This window comes from Salminus brasiliensis, chromosome 2 (genome assembly GCF_030463535.1).
Source record: "Salminus brasiliensis chromosome 2, fSalBra1.hap2, whole genome shotgun sequence".
NCBI classification, from domain to species: Eukaryota; Metazoa; Chordata; class Actinopteri; order Characiformes; family Bryconidae; genus Salminus; species Salminus brasiliensis.
In genome coordinates this window covers 1,468,386-1,495,682 of record NC_132879.1, presented here as the reverse complement: position 1 = coordinate 1,495,682, position 27,297 = coordinate 1,468,386, and the positions used below count along the sequence as shown (strand labels likewise).

The 27,297-nt window shown below is 38.9% G+C and overlaps 3 protein-coding genes across 4 annotated transcripts in view; 1 reads left to right on the top strand and 2 right to left on the bottom strand.

The window, feature by feature from the left end:
- Positions 1–27,297, top strand: part of rps16 (ribosomal protein S16) — a 329,498-nt gene that overhangs the window by 270,226 nt on the left and 31,975 nt on the right. The window contains exon 1 of one of the 2 annotated variants that reach the window (XM_072674103.1): positions 15,541–15,552. The exons of the other annotated variant lie outside the window; for it this stretch is intronic. The gene's annotated coding sequence lies outside the window, so the exon portion shown is untranslated. Of the gene's footprint in view, positions 1–15,540; positions 15,553–27,297 lie in introns of those variants that run through there. 2 annotated transcript variants of the gene reach the window in all.
- On the bottom strand, positions 1,493–16,640 carry myf5 (myogenic factor 5). Its single transcript, XM_072674099.1, has 4 exons — positions 16,579–16,640; positions 5,752–6,258; positions 2,742–2,817; positions 1,493–1,722 (listed from the first exon to the last, which is right to left on the bottom strand). Exons 2-4 carry the CDS (start codon positions 6,190–6,192, stop codon positions 1,529–1,531), a joined length of 711 nt encoding a protein of 236 aa, XP_072530200.1. The 5' UTR covers positions 6,193–6,258; positions 16,579–16,640; the 3' UTR covers positions 1,493–1,528.
- Positions 19,773–23,911, bottom strand: myf6 (myogenic factor 6). Its single transcript, XM_072673509.1, has 4 exons — positions 23,767–23,911; positions 21,627–22,006; positions 20,253–20,346; positions 19,773–19,885 (listed from the first exon to the last, which is right to left on the bottom strand). Exons 1-4 carry the CDS (start codon positions 23,909–23,911, stop codon positions 19,773–19,775), a joined length of 732 nt encoding a protein of 243 aa, XP_072529610.1.

The window sequence follows — 27,297 nt, the reverse complement described above, 5'->3', positions numbered from 1 at the left end:
ACAAACCCACCCACCTGGAACCCACCTAGCCCATGTTCCTTCTTCACAAGTGTGAAAACGTCCTAAGTGACCCATCACAGTAGCCCAGTAGCAACAGGCTGCACTGATAACATCACAATGGCCAGGCCTTTGAGCACCATGATAGCCCATTAGTGTCAGGCTGCTCTGTGAGATATTGCCGCTGAAGTCCTGCGGTCAGAGGCATGAGGCTGGAGGCTGAGCAGATCAGTACAGCACAACCTCGAGTGTGTTCTGCTGTTGAGATTTATTAGATCTTGTGGCCGTTAAATCAACAGAAACGGATCATCTAGATCTGTAATCAAGTCTAAAAGTAAAAGTAAAAGATCCCTGTGGAACTTTCAGAGGTTCTTCAGTTTGAGACTATGGAGGAACCTCAAAGAAGACAAAGGTTCCTTGAAGGTTCCTCAAAGCACCACTCCTCCACAGTTTTAAACTGAGGAACCTACATAAGTTCCTCAAAGATATTGTAGGTTTAACAGTGTGGGTGACTTTCTTCTTGTCTATTTTGACTAGTTTTACTGTATGTCTCTAATAAAAGGCTTCGGCCTTCTCTGCAAAGCCTTAACTGTCCTTAAGTGGCTCGAATAATCAGGGTTGGGGGGGGGGTTGGGGAGGTTCGGGGTTGTAGCGGGACAGCTAACTGCTAACTGAAATAATCCAACAGCTGGTCTTCTGCTGTACCTCTGAGATTTAACACAGTGCAAGACATAATCAAAGCTCCTCACATCCTTCTGCCATTACTAAACACACACACACACACACACACACACACATGCAGAGCACCTTGAAGTGTCAGCACAAAGCCATTTGTTCATGACAATGGTTTTAAGGAGGTGTGAATGAAGCATAGCATTTGTTACATTACACACACACTTATACACACCTCATTTCCTCCGTCCCTTTTTCTTCAACACCCCATCTCATCGCCCCATCATCTGCCACCCCCTTACCCACACACACACACACACACACACTTATGCAGTTACCAGGTGATGACAAATGGCATGTGACTGCAGAAGCCGGTGAGCTGAGCTTGGGCTCAATCATGAGATTTTTTTTTGAACACAGTTTTATTCCTTATTTAAGCAGATTATTAAATACAGTAACTCGACTACTCGTACTTGAGGCAAGAAGGAATTTAAATATGATACAGCGACATAAACTGCAGACAGTAATGACAATTCAAATACATACAGTATTTACAAAACCTATTTACAACACAAAGGTAACTGTGGAGTTACCCTACAACCAAGACCTGGCGAAGTTCCTGTTACTGTGTGAATGTTTAACAGAAGAATGACTGAATATCAGTGTGCAAGCAGGGATAATGACACAGATAGGTCTGCCTTTGACTAGGCCTGAAACCCCACTCCTTTCCCCTTCTCCACACATTCCTGTGGTCTACACAACAGGGACAGTGGCTACGTGAATAGCGTGTATATAACATTTAGATTAGCATGGTGATTGTTCGGATCTTGTGACGTCCAGGAGGGCTGGAGAGTCCCCCTCACAGGATGTGATAGATGGGCCTGTTGCCTGGACTGTCCGGAGTGCTGGACTGGGAGTCACTGTGTGTTGGTGAAAGAGCCTCCATGTTCCTCCTTCCCACAGCCATCCCTGTGTCCACTGAGGACAGCCTGTCCACGATACTGGACAAACACTGCAGACTGGACGCTCCGACAGCCCTGTCCATGCCGCTAACTGGAAAAACCAGAGGAAGGGGGTCAAGGGTTATTATGAATCTATTATGAGTTATTGAGTAGCTATTGCAAATCATTCAGTGTCCACTGCAACTAATTCTGTATCCATTATGAATTATTCAACATCTGCAATGAATTATTCTGTATCTGTTACAAATGATTCAGTGTCTACTATGAATTATTCAGTGTTCACTGTTAATTATTCAGTATCCACTATGAATGATTGTGTCCATTATGAATGATTTATTATCCAATATGAACTATTGAACATCTACAATGAATGATTCAGTATTTATTACAAACGATTCAGAATCCACTACGAATTTAGTGTCCACTGTTAATTATTCAGTATTCACTATGAATTATTCATCCTCTACTATGACTCAGTGAGTATCTATTATGAATGAATGCATAGCTTTGAGAAATTATTCAGTATCCACTACAAATCATTCTGGTTCCACTATGAATTATTTATTAACCACTATGAATTATTCAATATCTACAAATAATCATTCAATATTCAATACTATGAATTATTCAATGTTTATTATGAATTATTCATCCTTCACTATGAATGATTCTGTGTGCACTATGAATTATTTAGTATTCACTATGAATCAGTCAGTATCTATTATAAATGAATGCATAGCTATTACAAATTATTCAGTATCAAATGAATATTCACTATGTATTTTGGTATCCACTGTGAATTAGTCAGTATATAATCTGAATATTTAGTATTATGCTATATAATACTAATATATACTAATTCAGTTATTATTCAGTAACTACTTTTAGCAATAGGATGTTCATAGATGGCAGCAGTGAGTAAGCATCTATTAGCAGCATCTATTTATGCTATTAGGATTCCTTAACAACTGAATGTGGTTTGAGACAGTGATGCCAACTGCTACACTAGTGTTATTAGCTGCAGTATCCTCATAGCTACGTCACAAAACCTGATACCGGCTACCGGCTACATTTACATTTGATTCACTTCTAGAAGTTTTTAAGACTTACCAGTCTGGAGGTTGTAGCTGTACGAGCTGCTGGGGTTTATTGTCATCTGAGACCAGACGGGACTGCTGCAGTCTGTCTGCGGAGAGGACAATAACACACATAGCTCAGTTAGTGCTTTTTCTATCAATGCCAGTGTGCACCACTGCAACTTAAAGACCAGCTGTAAACAGTGTACACACACCTCGCATAGACACTGAAACTGTATGATCACTCCACACTTTCAAAACTGCTGCATTTAAAACTGTTGTTTTGTAGCACCACCCATTTCTCCACCTTGGGATCAGAATATCACTAATCAAGTGGTCTGGTGCTTCACTGAATCTACAGACACTAGCTTGTTTCTCATGTTCCTCGTGGGTTGGGTTGTTGCTTCTTTATTTCATGCCCCCTGTCAAACCCCCCCCCCCCCCCCCCCCCTCCACTCCACCCTGTAAGGAACTCCCACGCTACGCTGGGCTCCAGGCGTGCCGAATCGATCGGGTGAGTGAAAAGCACACCGGCCCGTGCAAGACGACATTCTGGCTGGAGTAAATGTGCAGAAAATCCTGGCAGGAACAAAACTCAGGCAGTGAGCTCACAGAGGAATGCAGCCCCGCTCAGGCTTCCCTGCCGGCCTGCCCAGCCCGGATTAGCCAGGGCTTTATTAGGCCGTAAAGAGTTGAGTGGGAAAAGCCAGCCGTCATCCACCGTCTAAAAACATCCTAAATCACTAATGCCCCGAAAAGCAACATGTTGGAGAGCGACGGGGCCAAATAAAGGGCTAAATGAGTGAGATTAGGACAAAACCATGTTTCAGGGTAGCGAGAAACCGAAGCCAGGAGGAACACTACATTAACCCTTACATTAAAGTAAAGCCTTATTGTTTAGTATCCACTATGAATTATTTAGGATTATTTAGGATCAATTATTGGTTATTTAGTATCAATTATTGATCATTCAGTAACGACCATGAAGTGTTCAGTATCCACAAACAAATTAATTAGTATCCACTATGAATTATTTAGTATCCACTATGAATTATTTAGTATCCACTATGAATTAATTGGTATCCACTTTGAATTATTTAGTATCCACTATAAATTAATTGGTATCCACTATGAATTATTTGGTATTCACTATGGATTATTCAGCATCAATTATTGGTTATTTAGTATCAATTATTAATTATTCAGTAACTATTATGACGTATCCACTATGAATTATTTAGTATGAATTGTTTAATGTCTACTATTATAGTTATTTATAGTTATTTTAAGACATCAAGACATTCTGAAACTGTATGCCCAAGGACCATTTATTTTCAAGTGTTTGTATTGAAATTTGATTAAAATGATCAAAACATATTTCAAATATAATCAGAATATGTTGCGATACAAAATAATAATTGCTTTTTTGAAATTCTTGTCCTATAATATAATATAATAAAATATGATGCTACTACAGCTGGCTACAGAGTGTATAATGATGGCCGGGTGTGAAAAGTACAATAATTAATATAACAAAAAAAACTCTTCTCAAAAAACTTTAAATGGCTTTAATGCACCGAGGCCATGAACAAAAGCCACTCCAGCGAGGCCGTCATCAGTGAGAGTCACTCTGGACGCTCTCCCAGCCCCCGTAAAGAAGCAATGCAAGAATAAAGACAATTTGGCCGTCACGCTAATAAAATCCACCTAAGCCCTGAGAGAGCAGACCAGCAGCAGTAAGCTAATACACTGCGTATAAGAGGACACAGATGTGGCCAGAGATTTATTATACACACACTGAGAAAGAGAGAGTATAGGACGCTCCGGACACAGAGTGTGTGTGTGTGTGTGTGTGTGTGTGTGTTACTGAGACAATATATCTAAATGTAAAGGTCATAGGTCACCAAGCTCAGTCCTGAAAGTGCCACACTGAAGGAGGTGCTGCAGTGAATTGATCTATATATATATGTAATATTACAGTACAGAACAGTACAGTAGTACAGTATTATAGGACTAGTCTTAGTCTAAGTTGAGGGTTTAGTGTTTAGACAATAATAAAGATTTTTTAATCATGAAGTATTATTTGTAATTATGTCTAATAGTCCTTATAATGCAAAAGTTTAGGCACCCCTGGTTAAAATCCATGTATAGTTGATGTTCTAATCATAAATAAGTCGTCCTGTACAGAGACACACGTCTGTACATTTACTGTTTATTTAACAGATTTGGTGTGTGGCATTTTAATAAGAGCTACATTTTAAAATTTCCCAATATTTTAAATTCAGGAAATATATTTATATCTTTATATAAATATATATATCCCCAATACCTTTACTTATTCACTTCTTTACATTAAAAAAACATGGGTCATTTGAACAGGGTTGCCCAAATTTAAGCATAAAACTGAAATGTAGTCATATGCAAACATTTGGAGACCCCTGTTAAAATGTCATGTGTAGTTAAAGGTATTTGTTGAATTACAGTATTTAAACATATTGGAATCAAATAAAGCGTACAGTATGGTAAGCGCTGAGGTTATGTATTTCCCTTAGAACACTTAGAACATCAGCACGCACCATCTGAACATGCCAAAAAAGACAGCACTGTAGCACAGTATGCTACTGCTACTGTAGTATGTGCAGTAGTTCAGTTAATTTACATGGAAATGATGCGGATCAGTCTCTTCATATAGATGATAGATTGATAGATGATCACCACCCCACCTCAATTCCCCACTATTCATCATGCCATGCTGGCGGGGCTTTATACCCCTCTGGTCAACGCCTGGTATTAGGCAGCATGGTGCCAATAGGCTCATTATTATCTGCACCAGAGAGTCCTATTCTATTGGCAGTACTTCTCTACATGCTCTAGACAAGCTGTGTATCTGCGTTTGCACATCTGTGTCAGCAATAGGTGCAACCAAATCACCCAGTTCTTACTTTTCTACTATTTGAATGAAGTCCTTGGAGCGCAAATGAGCAGACAGTGGTAGAACATGTTAATAACCTTCCAAAAAAAATAGTAAAGGAGTGCATAGTTACCATGCTGTCCGAGCAGGTGGACGACGGACTGGCTGGTTCGGAGCTGCTCTCCGTGGGCAGGCTGTAGTATTCCTCCACCTGTTCCCGCAGCAGCTCCTGCAGGCTCTCGATGTACTGGATGGCGTTCCTCAGGATCTCCACCTTGGGCAGCCGCTGGCTGGGGTTGGCTGAGGTGCATCTTCTGAGTGCCTCAAAGGCATGGTTGACCTTCTTCAGCCTGCGCCTCTCCCGCATGGTGGCCGCCCTCCGCCGGTCCACGGTACTGGCTTTGCGCTTGCAGGCCTTGCAGGCCCACTGAAGGCAATGGCCAGGCTGGTGGAGGCCACCAGGAGCCCGAATGTGCTCGTCCTCCTCAGATCCGGCTAGTTCTCCTGAAGGACCGAAGTCCAGGGCCTCAGGAGAGGAGGCACAGAACGCTTGGGTTGGGCAGAAAACATCCATTCTTGGGCCAGGAGAGGTCTGGAGGGGGAATTGGTGCTAGTAACCTCTTGGAGAAGAAGAAGAACCCTGAACAGAGAATTGGTACCCCTCAAAGAAACGAACTTCAAGGGAAGTTGTTGGAGTTGGGAACCTCAGACTGATGTAAAAGGAGGCTGTTGAAACTGGCAGCCTCAGAGTGATGTGTAAAGGCTGCTGCCATTCGACCCCTTCTTATGGGAGCTTGTCCCACAGGCCTGGGCTCACATTGGCCAGCTGTGATGACCATACCCCATTGGCCCAGAGCAAAGGGTGAAATCAGCTCTACATCCCCCCCCACACACTCCTCCGCCCCAATCCCTCACCCACATCACCCTTCCAACCCTTCTACACCCCTGTGGAGTTTCCCACATCTGTATGAAGGGGTGGTTTCTCATTCAGCTTGAACAGCCTGCTGGTGTGACGGGCCTCGCGAGAGCGGATTACCATCTATACCATCCAAAACTGAAGAGACGGCAAACTGTATAAACGTTCAGGCCATTATATATATATATATATATATATATATATATATATATATATATATATATATATATCCTTAACGGTCATTAACTAAAAAAGAAGAATATTTATGTTCTTTATGGATAAATTGACATTTTCCGATGTTTTAAAATAAAATGTAATCACTTTTTAATCGAAACAAAGCCAGGCCAAGTACAGTGTCACCCACGCATAGCTTATTTTACATTAATTAGAATTTTAGAATATAAAATGGAGGATTGAATTGTCCACCACAGAAAAAGCAGCTTTCCTACCTCGTGGAACTCTATCCAGAGCTATATCTGAAATCATGAAAAGGAAATTACACAGATGCATTTGTTAATTTTGCATAAGTAAACGGTGACGGTGTACACAGAGTCATTCAGAGTGGTTTGAAGTGAAATTCAGAGTGAACATGCTGTCAGTTCTGTATATTTTACTGTATAGCACCTGGATTGGGTCTCAAATTGAACAAATTAACACTCAAATTAAACAGAAAAGGCAGTAAGGCACATTTCTTCATGCTATCAAATCATGCCTGAAGAAAAGTATTGGGAATTGGGACGTTTCCAGTTTCCCAGAACCAGACGTCTGAACTTCTGAGAAGAGCTTGGCTCTAAAAGCTGTTTTTAAATTATTATTACATGCTGCCTTGAGGGTGTAGTGCGGCTACAGAAAGTAGTCCCTCAAGAAAACTGCATTAGTTCATCATCATCATCATCATCATCATCATTCCATATAAAACTCAGAAGACTCATGTAGCTTCACCGGTGGGTTTGTATAGGAATTAAAATATGGGCTGTATCTGTGTTGTGCTGTAGTCATGGCAACTAGTTCTTTGCTTGAATAAACCAAAGTAACCTTTTCAGTACTATTTAGAACCAGTTTAGCTCAGTTTGGAAAGTCTTTAAATAAATAAATAAATATTTCATATTTATAAAAAATTCTACTGGTGATCATTTTAAATATTTTATACATTTTGCTCTGAATTATTGAAAAGAAATGAGTGAGAAGGTTTAACTGATGGTTTCCTCAGTTGAGAAACAAGAGCAGTGTTTAAAAGGAGCTAATCTTAGCTGATGTTAGAGCTCAGGAAAACCACAGTGCGCAGATGCAGACCCAGCTGCAGGAGGGCGCTGTAGAGCTGCAGGGCTTGAGGAACTGAGCTGCTTCTGGAGGTGTGAGAGTCGGTGTAGCAGTGTCATTGAAAGCTCATTAAAGCACTTAATAGACCATTAACGATCACGTGTGACATAAAACACAACTGAGTGGAGAAGCAGCTGTGGAGGACTGGGAAGACTGGGAAAACTGGGAAGACTGTGGAAGACTGTGGAAGACTGGGAAGACTGTGGAAGACTGGGAAGACTGGTCAGTTGTAGTCCTGGATGTTTTTTTTTTTCTTAAACTTGTGATTTCAGTGAAAATGAATCAAGTCAGATTCCAGGTCGTTGTCGAGGCTCTCAGTGTTCAGAGCTAACAAGAACAGGATGTGGGTCGCAGTGTAACTGAAAGCTCATTAAGGTAGTTAATAGGTAATTAACAGTCAGGTGTGACACACATTGTAAGTAAGTAGAGAAACAGCTGTGGAATTTTGGCAAAAAATGTAAAAACAATGAATAATAAGATTTTAATTGGGTGAAAAACTGGTGTATTTTTATTAGAAATACTAAACATAGAGATTTCAAACATTTTTGCTGAGATTCCAACAGACTTCATCACCTGTTTTGGGTTCGCTATAGGACTTTTTGCTGCTCTATAAAACCATTTTAAGGGTTTTGTAAAGTTTTCTCAAAAAGAGGTTTTCCTCCTATGTAAAGATCCATTTAAGCATCCAAGGTTGTAATTTAATTCTTTTCTTTAAATATTACGTTATGTTTTTAAAATTACTTTGGTTTATAAGTTGTAGTGTTTTAAAAATATTCCATTATGGTTTTTTTACTGATTACATTGTTTGTTTTTTAAAGATCAGGGCATTATTTGTAAAGATTACATTGTTTTTTTAAAGACTGGAATATTTTTTTAAGATTAAATTATGTTATTTTAAAAATTGCATCCTTTTATTTAGGATTACATTGTTATTTGCACAGAGTTTTTAACGTTTTCGTTGTTTGTTTTTTAAAGATTAGGGTATTTTTAGTAAAGATTACATAGTTTTATTTAGGATTACATTTTTGTTTTTAAAGATTAGTTTATTTAAGATTACATTGTTGTTTTTAAAGATTACACTGTTTTTCAAATATTACATTGTTTGTTTTGTAAAGATTAGAGTTTTTAAATATTACAATCTTTTAATAGATTAATAAAAAATACTTTTAATTTTTAACTTTTTTTTATTTTTTTTTATTAAAGTGTTAATGGAGAATGAATTTGATCAGTTGTTCTCTACCTGTTCCTGCAATGAAGGTCATTATTTAGGTCTTGAGTGTTACAGCTAACAAAGACAGCATGTAAGTTTACTTACAGCTCAATATGTGTGTTAATAGATAATTAACAATCAGGCAAGAACAAGCCACATGTGGACAATTTGGAAAAATTCTCATTCTGGATTTATAACTATTGTTTTTAAATTTTAACATTAGATTAGAAATTAGACATTTTAATTAGCTTGACACACATTTTCTTATTTGTTTAAATCAGATTAAGGTATGCATGTTTTAGTTTGTGCATGAAAAAAAAATAAAAATTGAGACTTTTTTATTTCATAACAAGATTTCTAAAGACTTTGACACCTGATAGATAATTACTGGACATTAGCACCTCATTTTGCACAGGGCTTTGTTTTAAACCCCTCACTGTTGACAGTTAATGGATAGAATTCAGATAGCAGTGTTAAGTAAACCCCTTTTAAACCACATTTCTTTTACTATTTGTCCTTAAATCAATCAGTTTTGTTCTTGAGAAAAGTCCCAACAAAAAGTCTACATTAGATTCGTATGTATATTCAAATATTTTTATTGCCTTTTTTTGTTAAATTCAAAAAAATACATACAATCAATAAGGCCACAAGTCTCCATACTGACTTTTGTATTTAATAGTTTTTAAACGTAGAGGGATCTTCTGGATTCTAGCCGATACAAACTAGCTAAGGGTATTTTCTGTGAGTGAACAGTGAAGCACTGCTGTAAGACACTTTGGAGAAGAGCGTCCGCTAAAGACAGTCAATGAAAATGGGACTGTTATTAAACCTACTGCAGAGACGGTCAATGAATTAGAGCGTAGTTCTGTATTTTAGTGCCTTTAGCAGGAAATTCCAATTGAATTGTCCAGAAACTTGACCCCTGGTTGAGTATTTCAGCTTCTCAAGCTTTAAATACTCCCTCACCTCCCTCACCCAATGCCTGAGCGTAAGAGGGGTAGCAGATTACCAATGAAATAAAACAAGGCATTGAGCTAACAGCGTTGAAAAGGCTATGGCGTCTGCCTGGGCAGTCAATTCCTGCACCTCACTGGGGACCCTAGTAGGATCGCCTGGTTGCAAACATAGGAAACTGCACCAACGATGGAACGATGACCAGAACATATGATGAAGATGAAGATGGTTTTTGTTTTTTTGCATCACTCAACTAACCTTTCGAGTCTAGATGTTTCCTTCAAATCCATTCTCCATGAACTCTCAGTCGAGCAAAGATAACCATAGTTTAAGAGTTTATTTACATTCGCTTCACCTCACACAGGATCGTTAAACTCCTAACAGGCTGGTGTGAAGTATCAAGAGTTGGAGGAACCTGGATTACATGGAACATGCCCCAACAGAGAGCAGATCCGGAGCTAATGGTCTAACCCAATGGCGGCAGTGGAGGTCACTGCTGGAAGAACAGTGCTGACCGCCTCTCCCGGTGTGTTAAAACCGTTTGTCCTCCGCAGCTAAGCAAACACAGGCCGTACCCAGCGCTGTAGTTTGCTTTGCACACAGCTGAAGAAGACATGGACAGGGGGGAGAACGCTCTTTAACTGAGCCTGGGATCAAAGGCTGTTGACTGCAGACAACACGGACAACGAGAAAACCTGCCAGGGCCGATAAGTGAGCGAGTCTAGCCGAGATTACATAAGCACATGTGGAGAGAGCCCTGCTCCTCCGAGGCTCTAGCAGACCTCTGTGGTGAGATGTGGATAGTAGCTGTGGTCTCTTGGGAAAGCCCGGGTGTGTTTTTTCTCGCTGGTCGCTGGAGAACCGTAGTTAGGGGTCAGGAACCGTGTTAAGTGCAGGGCAGCGAGGGCCTCTTTAATGTTCACAGCTCCACAGCCTTCTCACTTTTTAGCTTCTCCACCGAAAAACGATATTAGAGCTCCATGACCTGGATTAACAGAGCGGCATGCGAGAGTTTGGGCACCGCTGGTAAATTTCTGTAAGTGTTTTTGGACACCCCTTCTAATGAGGGCAGCATTCAGCTGCAGACACAGACGTGCAAATGCACAGCTTGTCTAGTCCCTGTAGAGAAGTACTGCCAATATAAGGACTCTCTGGAGCAGAGAAACCTGATGAACCTATCGGCACCATGCTGCCTAATAATGCCAGGCGTGGGTTAGAGGGGTGTATATAAAGCCCCCCAGCATTGAGCTGTGGAGCAGTGGAGGAACTGTGTTCTCTGGAATGATGGTGGTGGAGCTCCATCCAGTACTTTTAGATGGGATGAGATGAGGATGATGAGGTGGGGTGTTGATCATCCTCCAACATCCTGACCTCTCTAACGCTCTTGTGTATGAATGCAATCAGATCCTCACTGCTATGCTCCTCCAAAATCTAGTAGAAATGCTTCTTCCCTGGACAGAAGAGGCAGACAATGAATGAGCAGGTGCACCCTCTCACCCTCTCTCACCCTCTCTCTCTCTAAGGCCTCCTCTTGTGAAGACCAGCTATTGGCTGCATTTTTCCTTCTGCAATAACAGGATCATATTAGATCACATGACCTGATTGGATGATTGGCAGCAGCATTTGTCTGGCACAGTGAGGAAACGTCCTGCCAGCTAAAGTCCAGCACAGAATCACCTCGGAGCAGGACACACACACACACACACACACACACACACACACACACACACACACACACACACAAATGGTCATAAATCACCTCTTTTCTCTTCCTATTCCAAATCATCTTTTCATCAGCCTGGACGGCGTGACTGTTCCGCACTGTCTGACCTCGGTTCCACCTCATTAGAGAACCATCAGTGATTAAACCAAGCTTACATTCAGCTAAGAGTCTCACTTATCAGTCATATTAATAGGCTGAACTTTAGATTAACCCTATCCGACCGAATGTCTCACAGGTTCCTAAACGGTTCTTGATTAGAACTTTCTTTAGAACTTTTATTTACCGTTCTAGGAAAATTGTAATTTAATTAGTGTAAAACCTTTATCTTAGAAAGAGGTTATTTGATCTTTAACCTCATCAAACCTCAGATCTCACTATAAAAATACAGGTTCCTAAATTAGAACCTCTAGTCAGCATAGAAGCTTAATCTTAAATATAAAGGTTCTTTGAAGAACTGGTTTTCTTTTGAGTGGAAAGAATCTATATATTGATCTGAAGAACACTTTAAATGTCTGAGGAACCTTTAGTTGATGTGAAAATTCTTTACTGAACCAACTTTGATATCTCTTAAAGAATCATTTCACGCACCTTTATTTTTTGGAGTGCAAGTCCTCACATTATAGAACGCAGGTTCCTAAATTGTTGATAATTAGAACCTACAATTCAAGGACAAAACTGTAATTAGTGTAGAACCTTTAGTATGTTCTAAAGAGGTTATTTATTCTTTAACCCCGTCATACTCTTAAAATAAAGCTGCTTTTACTGGTTCTTTAAATGATGGCATAGGAGAACCAATTTTGGCTCCATAAAGAATTGGTTCCATGTTTGTAATAGAGATGTAAGTGGAAAGAACAGATATATTGATCTGAAGAACACTTTAAATGTTTGAAGAAACTGTAGTTGATATAAATGTTCTTTGTACAATAAAAATGGGCTCTTCTATAACATCCCGCAAAGAAAAATTTGAAGCACCTTTGTTTTTGGAAGTGTAACCTAACATCTCACAGTAGAAAATGTAGGTTCCTAAAGTTATTAAAAGAAAGATCTAATGAATATAGAAAGAAGTTATTTAATCTTTAACCTCGAAATACACTATTTAAAAAAGCTGCTTCAAATGGTTCTTTAATTGATGGCATAGGAGAACCAATTTTGGTTCCATAAAGAATTGGTTCCTTGTTTGTTATAGGGATTTATGGGTGTAAAGAACCTATATATTGAGCTGAAGTTGGAAAGCACATCTCACATTGTAAAGTATAGGTTCCTAAATTGTTCTTGGTTAGAACTAACAGTTCTAGGAAACACCAACATTGACCTGGAAATGTAAATGTACCTTATATAGACATTCCTTCATCTTTAAGAGCATTGGGAAATCTAACAGATATTTTCTGTAGTTAAGAATAATGTGCTTTGGGTGCCTTCTCGTGTTCCCATAGCAACACTATCTACCAATTTTCCAATCAATCAGGCAGATATTTCTCCAGATTCCCCCTGAAGACTGTTCCGTAACTGTGTGTTATCATAGTGAGTGTGTCAGTTGCTGAGGTGTGTGTAAATGTCCCAGAATTCACTACTGTAGTATCTGAATTTCCTCTTGGTGGCGTAATAGAGCACAGTTTAGAAGCAGATCAACTTCAGCTTAAGAGGAGTGTACTGTAGATGTGATGGTGGGTCAGTCAGGAGTGTACTGTAGATGTGATGGTGGGTCAGGAGTGTACTGTAGATGTGATGGTGGGTCAGTCAGGAGTGTACTGTAGATGTGATGGTGGGTCAGGAGTGTACTGTAGATGTGATGGTGGGTCAGAAGTGTACTGTAGATGTGATGGTTGGTCAGCAGTGAACTGTAGATGTGATGGTGGGTCAGCAGTGTACTGTAGATGTGATGGTGGGTCAGGAGCATACTGTAGATGTGGAGGTGGGTCCAGGAGTGTACTGTAGATGTGATGGCGGGTCAGGAGTGTACTGTAGATGTGATGGTGGGTCTAGGAGTGTACTGTAGATGTGGTGGTGGGTCAGGAGCAGACTGTAGATGTGGTGGTTGGTCCAGGAGTGTACTGTAGATGTAATGGTGGGTCAGAAGCATACTGTAGATGTGATGGTGGGTCAGTAGTGTACTGTAGATGTGATGGTGGGTCCAGGGGTGTACTGTAGATGTGATGGTGGGTCAGGAGTGTACTGTAGATGTAATGGTGGGTCAGGAGTGTACTGTAGATATGATGGTCGGTCAGTCAGGAGTGTACTGTAGATGTGATAGTGGGTCAGTCAGGAGTGTACTGTAGATGTGATGGTGGGTCAGGAGTGTACTGTAGATGTGATAGTGGGTCAGTCAGGAGTGTACTGTAGATGTGATGGTGGGTCAGGAGTGTACTGTAGATGTGATGGTGGGTCAGTCAGGAGTGTACTGTAGATGTGATGGTGGGTCAGTAGGAGAGTACTGTAATATGTGATGGTGGTCAGGAGTGTACTGTAGATGTGATGGTGGGTCAGGAGCAGACTGTAGATGTGGTGGTGGGTCCAGGAGTGTACTGTAGATGTAATGGTGGGTCAGGAGCATACTGTAGATGTGATGGTGGGTCAGTAGTGTACTGTAGATGTGATGGTGGGTCCAGGGGAGTACTGTAGATGTGATGGTGGGTCAGGAGTGTACTGTAGATGTGATAGTGGGTCAGAATCAATCTGTTTACAACTGTTATTATTACTATAGTTCAGTAATTAGTAAAAAAAAACAGAAGCTTTAAAATAAAATGTAATTAAATGTAAATGAAATTCAATTCGATTCAATTAAGAAATACATTATAGTTCTATGGTCGCCTTATTGTATTGTGTTTAGCAATGTCTAAGCTTGGAGGTATCTTTTGTATTAGTCTATTCTAACTAGCTGAGGTTTTCTTGGGTAAATAGCAAAGCACTTTGTAAGTCGCTCTGGATAAGAGCGTCTGCTAAATGCCGTAAATGTAAATGTAAATGTACATTAGAAATTATATGTTTTCAAAATGATGAACAGAACTTTATATAAATCTGGAAATGAATACCCATAACACAAAAACATCTTGAGGCAGAACATTTTCCAAAAAACAAACAAATAAACAGATATTTACAGCGTTTTATTTATCATTAAATAACAGCTTACTGCCAAAATGTGTGAAACATTGAATACAACATGTAAAGATACCTGTTTTTATATAAATATGTGTCGTATAAGTTGATGTTATAAATAAAACAGCACATATTAACCATTAAAACTGATTTCTAACTTGAGCAGTAGTTTATAACATTAAGTTTTGATGTCTTTGATGTCTGAAAGTACTTGGTACTAAATAAACAGTTGACCCTATAAACCATATGAAATCATGAACTATTAATATTCACTATTCATAAACACTTCAGTTTGGTAATCTAGTACAGTATTTATCCAGTACTGAAAACCAGAGAAAGCCTCCAGACCTCTAAAGTAAGTGTGGTGTGTATCACAAAGCCGGTGTGTATCTAAACCCATGCAGAGCGCCTGGCATTGTGAGCTTTGTGAGTGTGATCCTGCCCCATAAAATCACACCCAGTTCAAACCCACAGCCCATTAAAGCCCCCGCATGGAGAGCGCTATCTGATTTCAGTCTGCCTCTCCAGCTCCACACCATCAGGACAGAGAAATGAGAGCTGCCTTTGAAGTTCTGCAGCCAGAATCTGATCCAGTTTATCAAGCATCGGCCCGGCGCTTTCAATCTCACTCAATCAGCCCACGGAGCGCAGAGCAGCCATGTTTTCATTATTTTATCTTCTCAGCACGCACCATTCACTGACTCTGATCTGTCTGAGGTCACTCTCTCAGTCATTTTCAGGAGATATGGAGATTGCAGAGATCTCCCGACCTTCCTAATGGAGGTTTGGGTCTTTCTTTATTTTTCTAAATGCAACTTAAACGTCATCACAAACCTCATATCTCCAGAACAGCAGCTTTACAAATCCATCTTATCTGTCAATGTAAACTGATTTTATTCCAAGTCATTTTAGAGCATCCAAAATCTATTACAATATAAAGAACAAGACTATTCATGTGAAAAGGAAAAACTGCAAAAATGTAGACACTGGGTTTTTGTGAGATAGCAAGACACTGGGGACTGTCAACCAGCCCCAGATTAATCCAATTTATCAGATTACCATGGCTAATTTAAACCACCCATTGTCTCGCCATTCAGTCTAGACAAGATGAAACTGATTAATGACTAATTACACAGGCAGACAGACAGACAGACAGACAGATAGATAGATAGATAGATAGATAGATAGATAGATAGATAGATAGATAGATAGATAGATAGACAGACAGACAGACAGATAGATAGATAGATAGATAGATAGATAGATAGATAGATAGATAGACGGACAGACAGATAGACAGATAGACAGACAGACAGACAGACAGATAGATAGATAGATAGATAGATAGATAGACAGATAGATAGATAGATAGATAGATAGATAGATAGATAGATAGATAGATAGATAGACTGACAGACAGACAGACAGACAGACAGACAGATAGACGGATAGATAGATAGATAGATAGACAGACAGACAGACAGACAGATAGATAGATAGATAGATAGATAGATAGATAGATAGATAGATAGACAGACAGACAGACAGACAGACAGACAGATAGATAGATAGATAGATAGATAGACGGACAGACAGATAGACAGATAGACAGACAGACAGACAGATAGATAGATAGATAGATAGATAGATAGATAGACAGACAGACAGACAGACAGACGGACGGACGGACGGACAGACAGACAGACAGACAGACAGATAGATAGATAGATCTGAAACCAGATACCTGCAAAACACAGTAACCAGTCTTCGGACTCTCCTGATGTCCCACAATGGCGTTGAACTTTAGTGGACTACAGTGCATTACAGTCATGAGTCGTGACTTTTTCCCTTTTGGACATGCATCATCACCACAGTCTGAGTCATTGGTACACTTGAGTCATGAGGTATGAGTGTGTGTAAAAAGGGAAAAAGGTTGTTCTAGGATGCAAAAGATAAAAATAATGGAGGTAAACAATATAGAAGAAAGCATGAGGCTAACATAGAGGGCATCTTGAGAAGTGGTGAATGGAACAAGGCGCTGGTTGCCATGACTACAACACAAATATAGGTATTTTATTTCCTATCCAAACCCACCAGTGAAGCTACACAGGTCTTCTGACTTTTATACAGAATGATGAGATGATGATGATGATGATGATGATGGTGGTAAAATAGCGGAGATTCTCAACTAATCCAGTTTTCTTTAGGGACTACTTTCTGTAGCTGCACTACACCCTAAAGGCAGCATGTATCCCTCCCCCGTTTTAATGATCTGGTTCTAAAAGCAGGTTCTAGAGCCGAACTCTTCTCAGAACTCTGGTAGAACAGTGTCTCAGGCATCAGGCAGCGTCTTCATCACCATTAGGTGAAGAACTTTCTGTGAGGAGCTTTTATTATTAGAGCTTCAGACATCTGCTTCCCTTCACCTCCACTGTAGAACTCCAGCTCTGACTGGGGTGGGGGGGTGGGGGGGGTTATCTAGACCATCAGACCCACTCTGAGTGACTCACATTTGAAGTGGACAAATATACAGAGCGAAGTTAACGACTATGTTTGGATTCATTACCATATACATTAATTTCTGCATTTCCATATGTAAGGTCTATTTACTATTAATGGTCAGATTTGGTCCACAGCACACTCTACATCCCAGTGAAGCCCACATGAAAAGTAATTACACTCATTAATAGTACACTAAAATGAACTGTTGCTTGAGGCTTTGCAGCATTTCCCCGTGAGCAAATCATGCACTAAACTCAACCCTGTTACTAAATTTACCTCACAGAGCTGGAGATCAAGCCTGCCAGCTGGAGAGATGCAGGGTTAAACTCAGGGCTATTTCAGGGCCAGTGGTGATGGGCACTGCTCTGATGCTCATAAATCTCTGAGTGTTGGGGTAGATAGCTCTGGTAACATCACGCTGAAGGCCTTTAATTCAAAAGTTAACGAGGACATTTGTTGAACTTGCTAACACTGATTACTGAGACACACGTTAGCCTGGTACTTTCAACCCTACTTAATGTGCGGATGTGCCGAGGCTCGAGTACAATACAGCGAGAGCTGATGGCAACTATTCTCAAACAAACACTATCTTTCTCTATCAAACACCATCATACTCCACCAAAAACAATCACACTCCAGCAATCAAACACCATCATTCTCCAATTAACACCTCCATCAAACACTATCATTTTCAAATAAACACCTCCACCAACACCATCCAATAAACACATCAAACACTATCATTGTCCTATAAACATCTCCATCAACCACCATCATTCCTCACCAAACACCATTATATTCCAGTAATCACCTCCATCAAACAACATCATTTTCCATCAAACACCATCATTATCCAACAGACTCACCACCATTCTCCACCAAGCAAACACTGTCACTCTCCACTTAACAAATACTTAAAACCGTCACTCTCCAACAACATTTTCTTTCAAACACCATAACTCTCCACCTAACACCACCAGTCTTCAACAAACACTGTCATACTCTGACAATCAGCTGCATCAAACACCATCCTTCTGCAACAAACACCATCATTCTGCAAGAGACTCACCACCATTTTCCACCAAGTAAACACTATCACTCTAGACCAAAGAAATGTCAAACACCATCATTCTTCAACAAACACTGTCATACTCTGGTAATTACCTCCATCAAACACCATCATTCTCTAATAAACACTTCCATCAAACATTATCATTCATCACCAAATACCAGCATACTCCAGCATTCACCTCCATCAAACACCATCATTCTCCAATAAACACCTGCATCAACACCATCATTCTCCAATAAACACATCCATCGAACATTATCATTCTTCACCAAATACCAGCATACTCCAGCAAACACCTCCATCAACACCATCGTTTATCACCAAACACCAGCATACTCCAGCATTCACTTCCATCAAACTTCATCATTCTCCAATAAACACCTCCATCAAACACCATCTTTCTCCAATAAACACCTACATTAAACATTAACATTCTTCACCAAATGCCAGCATACTCCAGTAAACACCTATATCAAACACAACCATTATTCATCAAACATCATTGTATTCCAGCATTCACCTCCATCAAACAGCATCATTTTCCAATAAACACCTCCATCATCATTCCTCACCAAATACCAGCATACTCCAGCAACACCTACATCAAACACCATCATTATTCACCAAACATCATTGTATTACAGCATTTGCCTCCACCAAACACCATTATACTCCATCAATCATGGCCATCAAACACCATCATTATCCAAGAGACTCACCACCATTCTCCACCAAACAAACACTACCACTCTCCACTCAACAAATATCGAACACCGTCACTCTCCAACAAACAACATTTTAAACACCATAACTCTCCACCTAACACCACCATTCTTCAACCAACACCATCATACTCCATTAAACACAATCATCAGTATATCTCAACATTTTTAATAGAGTAACTGTTTCAACAATAAATAAATAATTAAATTAATTAATTAAATCATCCATTAATCCTGATTTGTGAAAGGATTTGCCCGAACTGATCCAGTATTACCCCACATTGCTCTCACACAGAGCTGCAGACGTTCTCCAAAGTATTTCAGACAGTATTTGGCATTTCATGTTCAGTGGCCTCGCCTGTAATGGATTACTCTCACACTCATTTACTTTCCATTCTTTTTTTATTCATAAATACAAAATAAGTTAAGTAATAATCATATATTACAATCTATGTACACATCATTTTAAAGAACATAACAACTGCCAGGAATCACTATATCGATTAAACTGACCATTAAAAGGTTGGAATCACGTGCAGTACTACAGCAGACTGGCCGTAAGGTTTTATAGAAAAGTACAACAGCAGAACTGAGACGTAACAGAACTGTGGAAATGTGAGAGGTCTTCTCATTCATCACTCTTCACTTCTCTCCGCTCTCCTCAGGACACTGCACTTTAGTGTCCTCTGTGGAAATGCTGTTAACGATGGAGGAGAGGCGGCGGAGACTGGACGCTGATGACTCCACTGTGCATTCTAAACATCATAAAATGACACAGGTCAGGGGGAGCAGCTTCACAGCAGAGACTTCGGACAGCTTTACAATTTTGAATTGATTTCAAGATTTTACATTCTGAATAATTCATAGTGGATACAAGATCATTTATAGTAGACACTGAATCATTTATACTAAACAATAATTCATATATATAATAATTCACAGTAGATATTAAATAATTCATAGTGCTTGATGCTGGATCAACACTAGTAGATGCTGAATGATCAGTAGATGCTGAGGGATTGATATATCTGAATGATTCTGCAAAGCAGGAGTGATTATTCTTGACCATACAGAAAATCATGCCCCTACAGGTGTAAAGTCCAGCATGCAGGCTGTACAGACCTTCTCTTGGATGAGATGGACTCTCAGTGGAATGATCCTCACTTCCCTGCCAGCTTTGGCAGGACTTTTTCCAGTGATACTCGCTGTTAGCCACCTACAGACACACCAGAAAGCCTCAGCATCTCTCCAGGTTATTAAGAATTCCATACCATGTAAAATATACGGAGACAATCATAGTATATACTAGTTATTCATAGTGGATTATTCATAGTAGATACTAAGTAATTCATAGTGCATAATTCATAGTAGATACTGAGTAATTCATAGTGCATAATTCATAGTAGATACTGAGTAATTCATAGTAGAGTAATTCTTAGTAGATACAGATTCATTTATTACAGAGTAATTCATACTGAGTAGTTTATAGTAAATATTGAATAATTCATAGTAGATACTGAGTAGTTTATAGTACATTTTGAGTAATGTATAGTAGATGATGAATACTTTGTTGTGGATTACTATGAGTAGAGACTTGTTCATACTGAGTAATTCATACTGAGTAATTCAACATGGATAATTCATAGTATATACTAAGTAATTCAAAGTGGATACTGAATTTATAGTTAATAATTCATTGTAGATACTGAACTATTCATACTGAGTAATTCATACTAAGTAGTTTATAGTGCATTCTGAGTTATCTATAGTAGATAAATATTAATTCATCGTGGATAACTGTTAGTGGGGACTATAATTCATACTGAGTAATTCATACTGAGTAATTTATAGTATATACTAAATAATTCATAGTGGGTTATTCATAGCATATACTGAGCAGATCCTGAGTAATTCATGGTGGATTCTTGTTTAACTTTCTGTGTTATTGGTGACATCTGTTCTGCTTTGCGTTAGCTCACACCTCTCACATAGGAATTTTATCATTTTACTCTAGACTAATAAGATCCAAAAGAGTACAGAGCTTATCTGTCATTAATTAATTAAACTAAAATAATTCAAAGTCAAATAGTTCATTTTAATTGAATGATTGTTTGCTCCAGCTGTTTTTTAAGGCGACTTTATTTCTACTTCAAGCTCAAAATAAGAGCACTACTGGGCTACGACTGCCCTCTTAAAAATAGCGGTTCTTCAACAGGTTCTTTAAAGGATGCTTTAGAAGAACCACTTTTTGATTTCATAAAGAATCACATTTATAAAAGAGATCAGTGTGAGTGTGAAGAACCTTAAAATTAGTAAACCTTTATATTAAGTGATGCTTCTTCAGACCTTTAAAAGGATCTTCACACTCATATCTACTACAAAAATGCTTCTTTATGGAAGCACATTTTTTCACTCGAAGAACCTGTTAAAGAACCGTGATTTTTAAGAGGGTACTCAGCAGATATTACAGTTTTGATCAGTTTAGTAGGTTCTTACGTTGTGTTCTTTGACGTTGTAGCTGTATGAGCTCCTGTCTGGGAGTTTATCCTGCTCGTCCAGGGTGTGCAGCAGGTCCTGGAGTTTCTCAATGTAGTTTATAGCGCTGCGTAAAATTTCCACCTTGGGCAGCCTCTGATTGGGATTGGGAACGGTTTTCTTCTTCAGCGCATCGAAAGCTTCGTTAATTTTTTTGAGTCGCCTTCTCTCCCTCAGAGTGGCGGCCTTCCTCCTGTCATTGGGGGCGCACTTTCTTTTGCAGATTTTGCAGGCCCAGATGAGGCAATGGCCTTCACAATGTGGCTGGAGGCCAGGAGGGGCAGGCACGTGCTCCTCTCCACTGCTATCACAGCCTGGTTCACTTGGAATAGGATCTTGGCCTGAAAACAGAGATGGGCAAAGAAGTCTGAACCCATACTCAGATAAACACACTGTGCTTTCACTGACAAAATGACCCAGGTAGAAGTAAAAGAAATAAAAGAAAAGGCCAAGCAATGAACTACCTGAAAATCATGGTGTTTGGTGGAGAATGATGGTGTTTGGTGGAGAATGATGGTGTTTGGTGAAGAACAATGGTGTTCAGTAGACCATGACAGTGTGAATTGTGGCGTTTGTCAAAGAATGTCTGTGTCAGAAGAATGATGGTGTTTGGAGAAGAATGATGGTGTTTGGAGAAGAATGATGGTAATTGGTGGAGAATGATGGTGTTTGGTGGAGAATGATGGTGTTTGGAGGAGAATGATGGTGTCTGGAGAAGTATGATGGTTTTTGATGGAGAATCATTGTGTTTGGTGAAGAGTGATGTGGTTGGTCATGAATGGAAGTGATTGGTGGAGAATGATGGTGTTTGGTGAAGAACAATGGTGTTCAGTAAACCATGATAGTGTGAATTGTGGCGTTTGTCAAAGAGTGATTGTGTCAGAAGAATTATGGTGTTTGGAGAAGAATGATGGTGTTTGATGAAGAATGATAGTGTTTGGAGGGGAATGATGGTGTTTGGAGAAGAATGATGGTGTTTGGAGAAGAATGATGGTGTTTGGTGGAGAATGATGGTGTTTAGAGGAGAATGATGGTGTCTGGAGAAGTATGATGGTGTTTGGTGGAGGATGATGGTGTTTGTTGAAGAATGGAGGTGATTGGTAGAGAATCATAATTTTTGGTGGAGAATTTCTGTGTTTTCTTGGAATAAATGATGGTGTTTGGTGGAGAATCATGGTGGTTGGTCAAGAATGGAAGTGATTGGTGGAGAATGATGGTGTTCAGAAGAGCATGATATTGTGAATTGTGGCATTTAGTAAAGAGTGACTGTCAAAAGAATGAGGACGTTTGGTGGAGAATGATGGTGTTTGGTGAAGAGTGATCATGTTTGCTGGAGGACGATGGTGTTCGGTGGAGAATCATTGTGTTTGGTGAGAAATAATTGTGTTTGGTGGAGAATATCTGTGGTTTCCTGGAAGGAATGATGGTGTTTGGCGGAGAATAATGGAGTTTGGTAGAATATGGATAGAGTTTGGTAAATGATGATGGCTTTAGTGAGATAGTGACCGTGTTTTCTTGGAAAGAATGAGGGTGTTTGGTGGAGAATGTAGGTATTTTTCAGGAAGACGTAACAGTTAACTTGCAATGTAGTCCATCCAACATCTCTCAGCACAGGCAGCTGAAGTGTGCTAGACTCTGTTCTCTGTTTGGAACTTCTGGTGTAAAATAAAACATTGCAGCTTCAGAGTGAGAGACATGAGGTACGGTACAGCAGTCCAGGAGATGAACCATTACAACACAATCAAATTAAAGCCAGAAAAGAGAATTAGGAGCTAAAACGTTAATGACTACACTGGAACTGAGGACCACATGTCTTGAGAATAGATTTGAGTATAATGTAGATGTTATGTTAGAACCTAGCAACTCCATTTTCATTTGGAAATATCATCTGTATTTTATCTAAACACAAAGATTTAATGAACAAACACAAATTATATGGATAAAAATGGATAAAATGCATTACATTGACATAAGGTTTCATATATAAAGTTTAAATAAAATGTTTAATATAAAAAAAGACTATAACCATATTGGTTTCGTTTCAGGTACAGTTACAATAAGTTACAGAGTCCAAATCCAACAGGAACTAGTTTCTACCTACCTCTGCCTGGAGACAGTGGGCTTCCACTACCTTGGTATAGAGGAGACACTTCTGCTATATCCAAATTCTGTAATGAGCTCTGGTCCGCCTCTATGTAGCGCAGATCATTAAAGAAATAAGTGCTGGTCTCAAACAGGTCCATCATGTTGTGCTTGGCCTGGCTTTAAACTGTCCCGTTGACTGAGAGTAAGTAAGACTTTGTCTTTGGCATTTAAATAGCGCAGTGACACAAGTTCCCCCGACTTAAATATAGAATCTGAAACTCTACCCCATCGGCTAGCTGTCGCAGTGCATCAAACACTTTTCAATGGGCCTTTACTAGCAGCAGAAGCAGCAGCAGCGGTTGTGTAAAAAATAAATACGCCTTCACGCCTCTCAATGAAAGCTGAAGCGTCACCTCAGACTTATGACAGCTGCCTTAAATATCTGTTTCACAGTCTAACATTAATATTATGTACCACTGGGGCAATCTCAGATGGCCACATGGCCGTCTACTGTACAGACCACGTGAAAATCCCATAAACCAACTCAAGAGATATCTGTCTGGATTTACCCAATGTAACGTAGTAAATACTGAATTCATAGTAAATACTGAATAATTCATGATAAAAACTAAATAATTCATAGTAAATACTGAATAGTTCATAGTTGATACTGAATAATTCATGATAAATACTGAATAATTCATAGTAAATAATGAATTATTAATAGTAAGCAATAAATAATTCATAAAAGAGACTGGATAATTTATAGTAGATACTGAATAATTCATAGTAAATACTGAATAATTAATAAAAGATACTAAATAATTCATAGTGGATACTGAATAATTCATATGGAATACAGAAGTGGATATTGGATGAATTATTAATAGTAAGCAATAAATAATTCATAAAAGAGACTGGATAATTTATAGTAGATACTGAATAATTCATAGTAAATACTGAATAATTAATAAAAGATACTTTGTAATTCATAGTAAATACTGAATAATTCATAAGACAAATTAAAAAAAATATAAATGAATTCTAGTAAATACTGAAGAACTCATAGTGGATACTAAATAATTCTTAATAAAAAACTGAAAATGTATATATGACAAATACTAAATTAATAATAGTACATACTAAAGGATGCATAATGGATACTAAATAATTCATGGTAGATAATGAATAAATAATGGTAAATAATGAATAAATAAATAATGAGTGGATACTGAAAACTGAAACTCCAAGTTAATTTTCAAGAATTAGAATAATGTAGAAGTTACTACCATTAGTTATACTGAGCAGTTTCTGAATAATTCATAGCTGAAACTGAGAAATTCACAGTGGATACTGAGTTATTTGTACTAGATACTGAGAAATTCACAGTGGATACTAAATGATTTTCACTGGATTTGAAACAGTTGTTCATAATTGTTCAAATATTTGGAATATTTTCAACTTTAAATGTAACACAAATGTTGTTGAGATGCTGGTAAATAACTGAGGGCAGAGGACAAGGCCTATGTTTTGTTTAGGCATACCTGGTCATAAATAGAAGCAGAGAGAAGGCGTTTGAAAAGCACACAGAGTAAAAATAGACTTACAGCCTACAGCTTATTGCTCTCGGATCAATAATGACCTGAGGGGTCTTTCAAAGGGGCTGAGTTTTGACGTTTGTGTTGATCATTTTATTTATTAAGTCTCATGAAGCTCAGTGCCACAGGCTACTCACATTTCAAATGTGTAGAAATATCAGTTTACAGAGTTCTAGATCAGTTAGCTCTCAATCACTGCAACAACCAGCTCTGCAGCACTTCAGAAAATCAACAGACAAGCGTGAGGCAGTCAAAATGACTACACATACACATATATATATATGCCTATTCATCCTACAGCAGTTTAGTCCCGCCCCCTCTCACCCTGATGCTATAGTCTGTCTGTATGTTATACTGCTTTGTAATTACATATACAGAGTAGTCAATCAGAACAGAGCTCATTTACATATAACAGTATTAATAGTGTGTTTATGTGTAAGGAATAAAGAGACGTTGGATGGTGTAAAAATTAAAACCCACACAATCGCTGTAAGTTAAGCTCGTAAAACTGAAATACAAAAAAAAGATAGAAAATGAGCCTTTAAACATTATTTATTTTTTAATATGTTTGATGTTCATCCATTGTGGCTGGTTTAATGTTCCTGTATATTGTCTAGTAACAGCACTTTTTAAACTTGTTTAAAATATGCAATATAAATAATACAGTAATATATATATATATATATATATATTATTATTATTTAAATAGACATTTCTTACAAATGTATGTATATATAATTATTTATAGTATTATAAAAATAAATAGTGTAAATAGTGCCTAATAAATATTACCCTGTTGAATATTGCTGCTATTTATAATAAAAACAGTAATAATCAGAACATTAGTAATGTGTTTATTGATCATAAACAGGCTGAGTAGAGTAAACAGTACGGGTTGGACATGTTGTTTTGAAATGCACTTCAGTGAAATTGCCCTGTTTGTTTACTGTCATGTGATGACCATGCTGACATGCTTTCTGCTCTTCAGGTTCTAGGGAAGCGGAGGGAAAGGGTATCCTCATGGACATGAGAGAGAGGGCAGGGCTGTAACACTTATCTGGGGGAGGTGGTGATATTTTGCAATATCCTATAAGTCCAGTTTCTTCTGGTCAGGGTCAGTGCCGGCTGTGGCATGTTTGTGTCCCTCTGTGAATAAATTAAATATAGATTTAATTAAATTCATCATTTATATTTAGTAGACTAATGTACTTCAGCCCATGTTCTAGATAACTTGCGCAACCAGACACAGCTTCTTTTCCAACTGCTGCCAATGCAACATCACTGGGCAACCAGTGCTTTCTGAGGAATGACTTCACTTAATTGAATTTAACCTTTAATGTATTGAATTTAACCTTTAATCTCACTGTAATCAAAATTAGTAGCATGGCTACGTTTCAGGCGTGCTACCAGGTAGGCAGCGACAGACCAAGCAGAGAAGCCTCTGACTGGCTCCATTCTCCCTTGCTCACTCATCACCTAACCCCGCCTCCACATGCTTCTCAGCCCTCTAATGTCCATTTTTCAAACGTGCTGAGAGGGCGGCAGACAAGAGGTAGAGGTATTTAAACCCCACCCTGTCCCCCCCGCCCCACACACACACACACAGGGAACAGGGAATGGGTGGCTCTTTTCATATGGGGTAGAAAAAAATGAAGAAATTATATCAAACAAGCATTATGGGTGTGGCTAAACTGCTGAGCGACATCACCACAACGGCAGCTTGGCGTATTGCTTTTATTGCCTTTGAATCAAACTGATTCAAATCACGTCATCAGATTTAATGATTCACTGAATCATTTCCTGAATAATGGAACTAAACTGAGTGGAAATGTGGTATATCCCGACTCACTGAATCATCTCCTGAACAATCAAAACGAACCAAATCATTGTTTGATATTTAAAGACATATTGAACCATTTACAAAAGAATCATGAACAAATGAAAGATTC

Excerpts from the sequence above, each read along its gene's own strand:
- myf6 (XM_072673509.1), bottom strand. The coding sequence starts at position 23,911 with ATGATGGACCTGTTTGAGACCAGCACTTATTTCTTTAATGATCTGCGC. Across the intron at positions 22,007-23,766 it reads CCCACTGTCTCCAGGCAGAG|GCCAAGATCCTATTCCAAGT; the intron begins GTAGGTAGAAAC and ends CTCTGTTTTCAG. Across the intron at positions 20,347-21,626 it reads ACAACGTCAAAGAACACAAC|GTGGCTAACAGCGAGTATCA; the intron begins GTAAGAACCTAC and ends GTGTGTCTGTAG.
- myf5 (XM_072674099.1), bottom strand. The coding sequence starts at position 6,192 with ATGGATGTTTTCTGCCCAACCCAAGCGTTCTGTGCCTCCTCTCCTGAG. Across the intron at positions 2,818-5,751 it reads CCACCTGCTCGGACAGCATG|ACAGACTGCAGCAGTCCCGT; the intron begins GTAACTATGCAC and ends TCCTCTCCGCAG. Across the intron at positions 1,723-2,741 it reads CAGCTACAACCTCCAGACTG|TTAGCGGCATGGACAGGGCT; the intron begins GTAAGTCTTAAA and ends TGGTTTTTCCAG.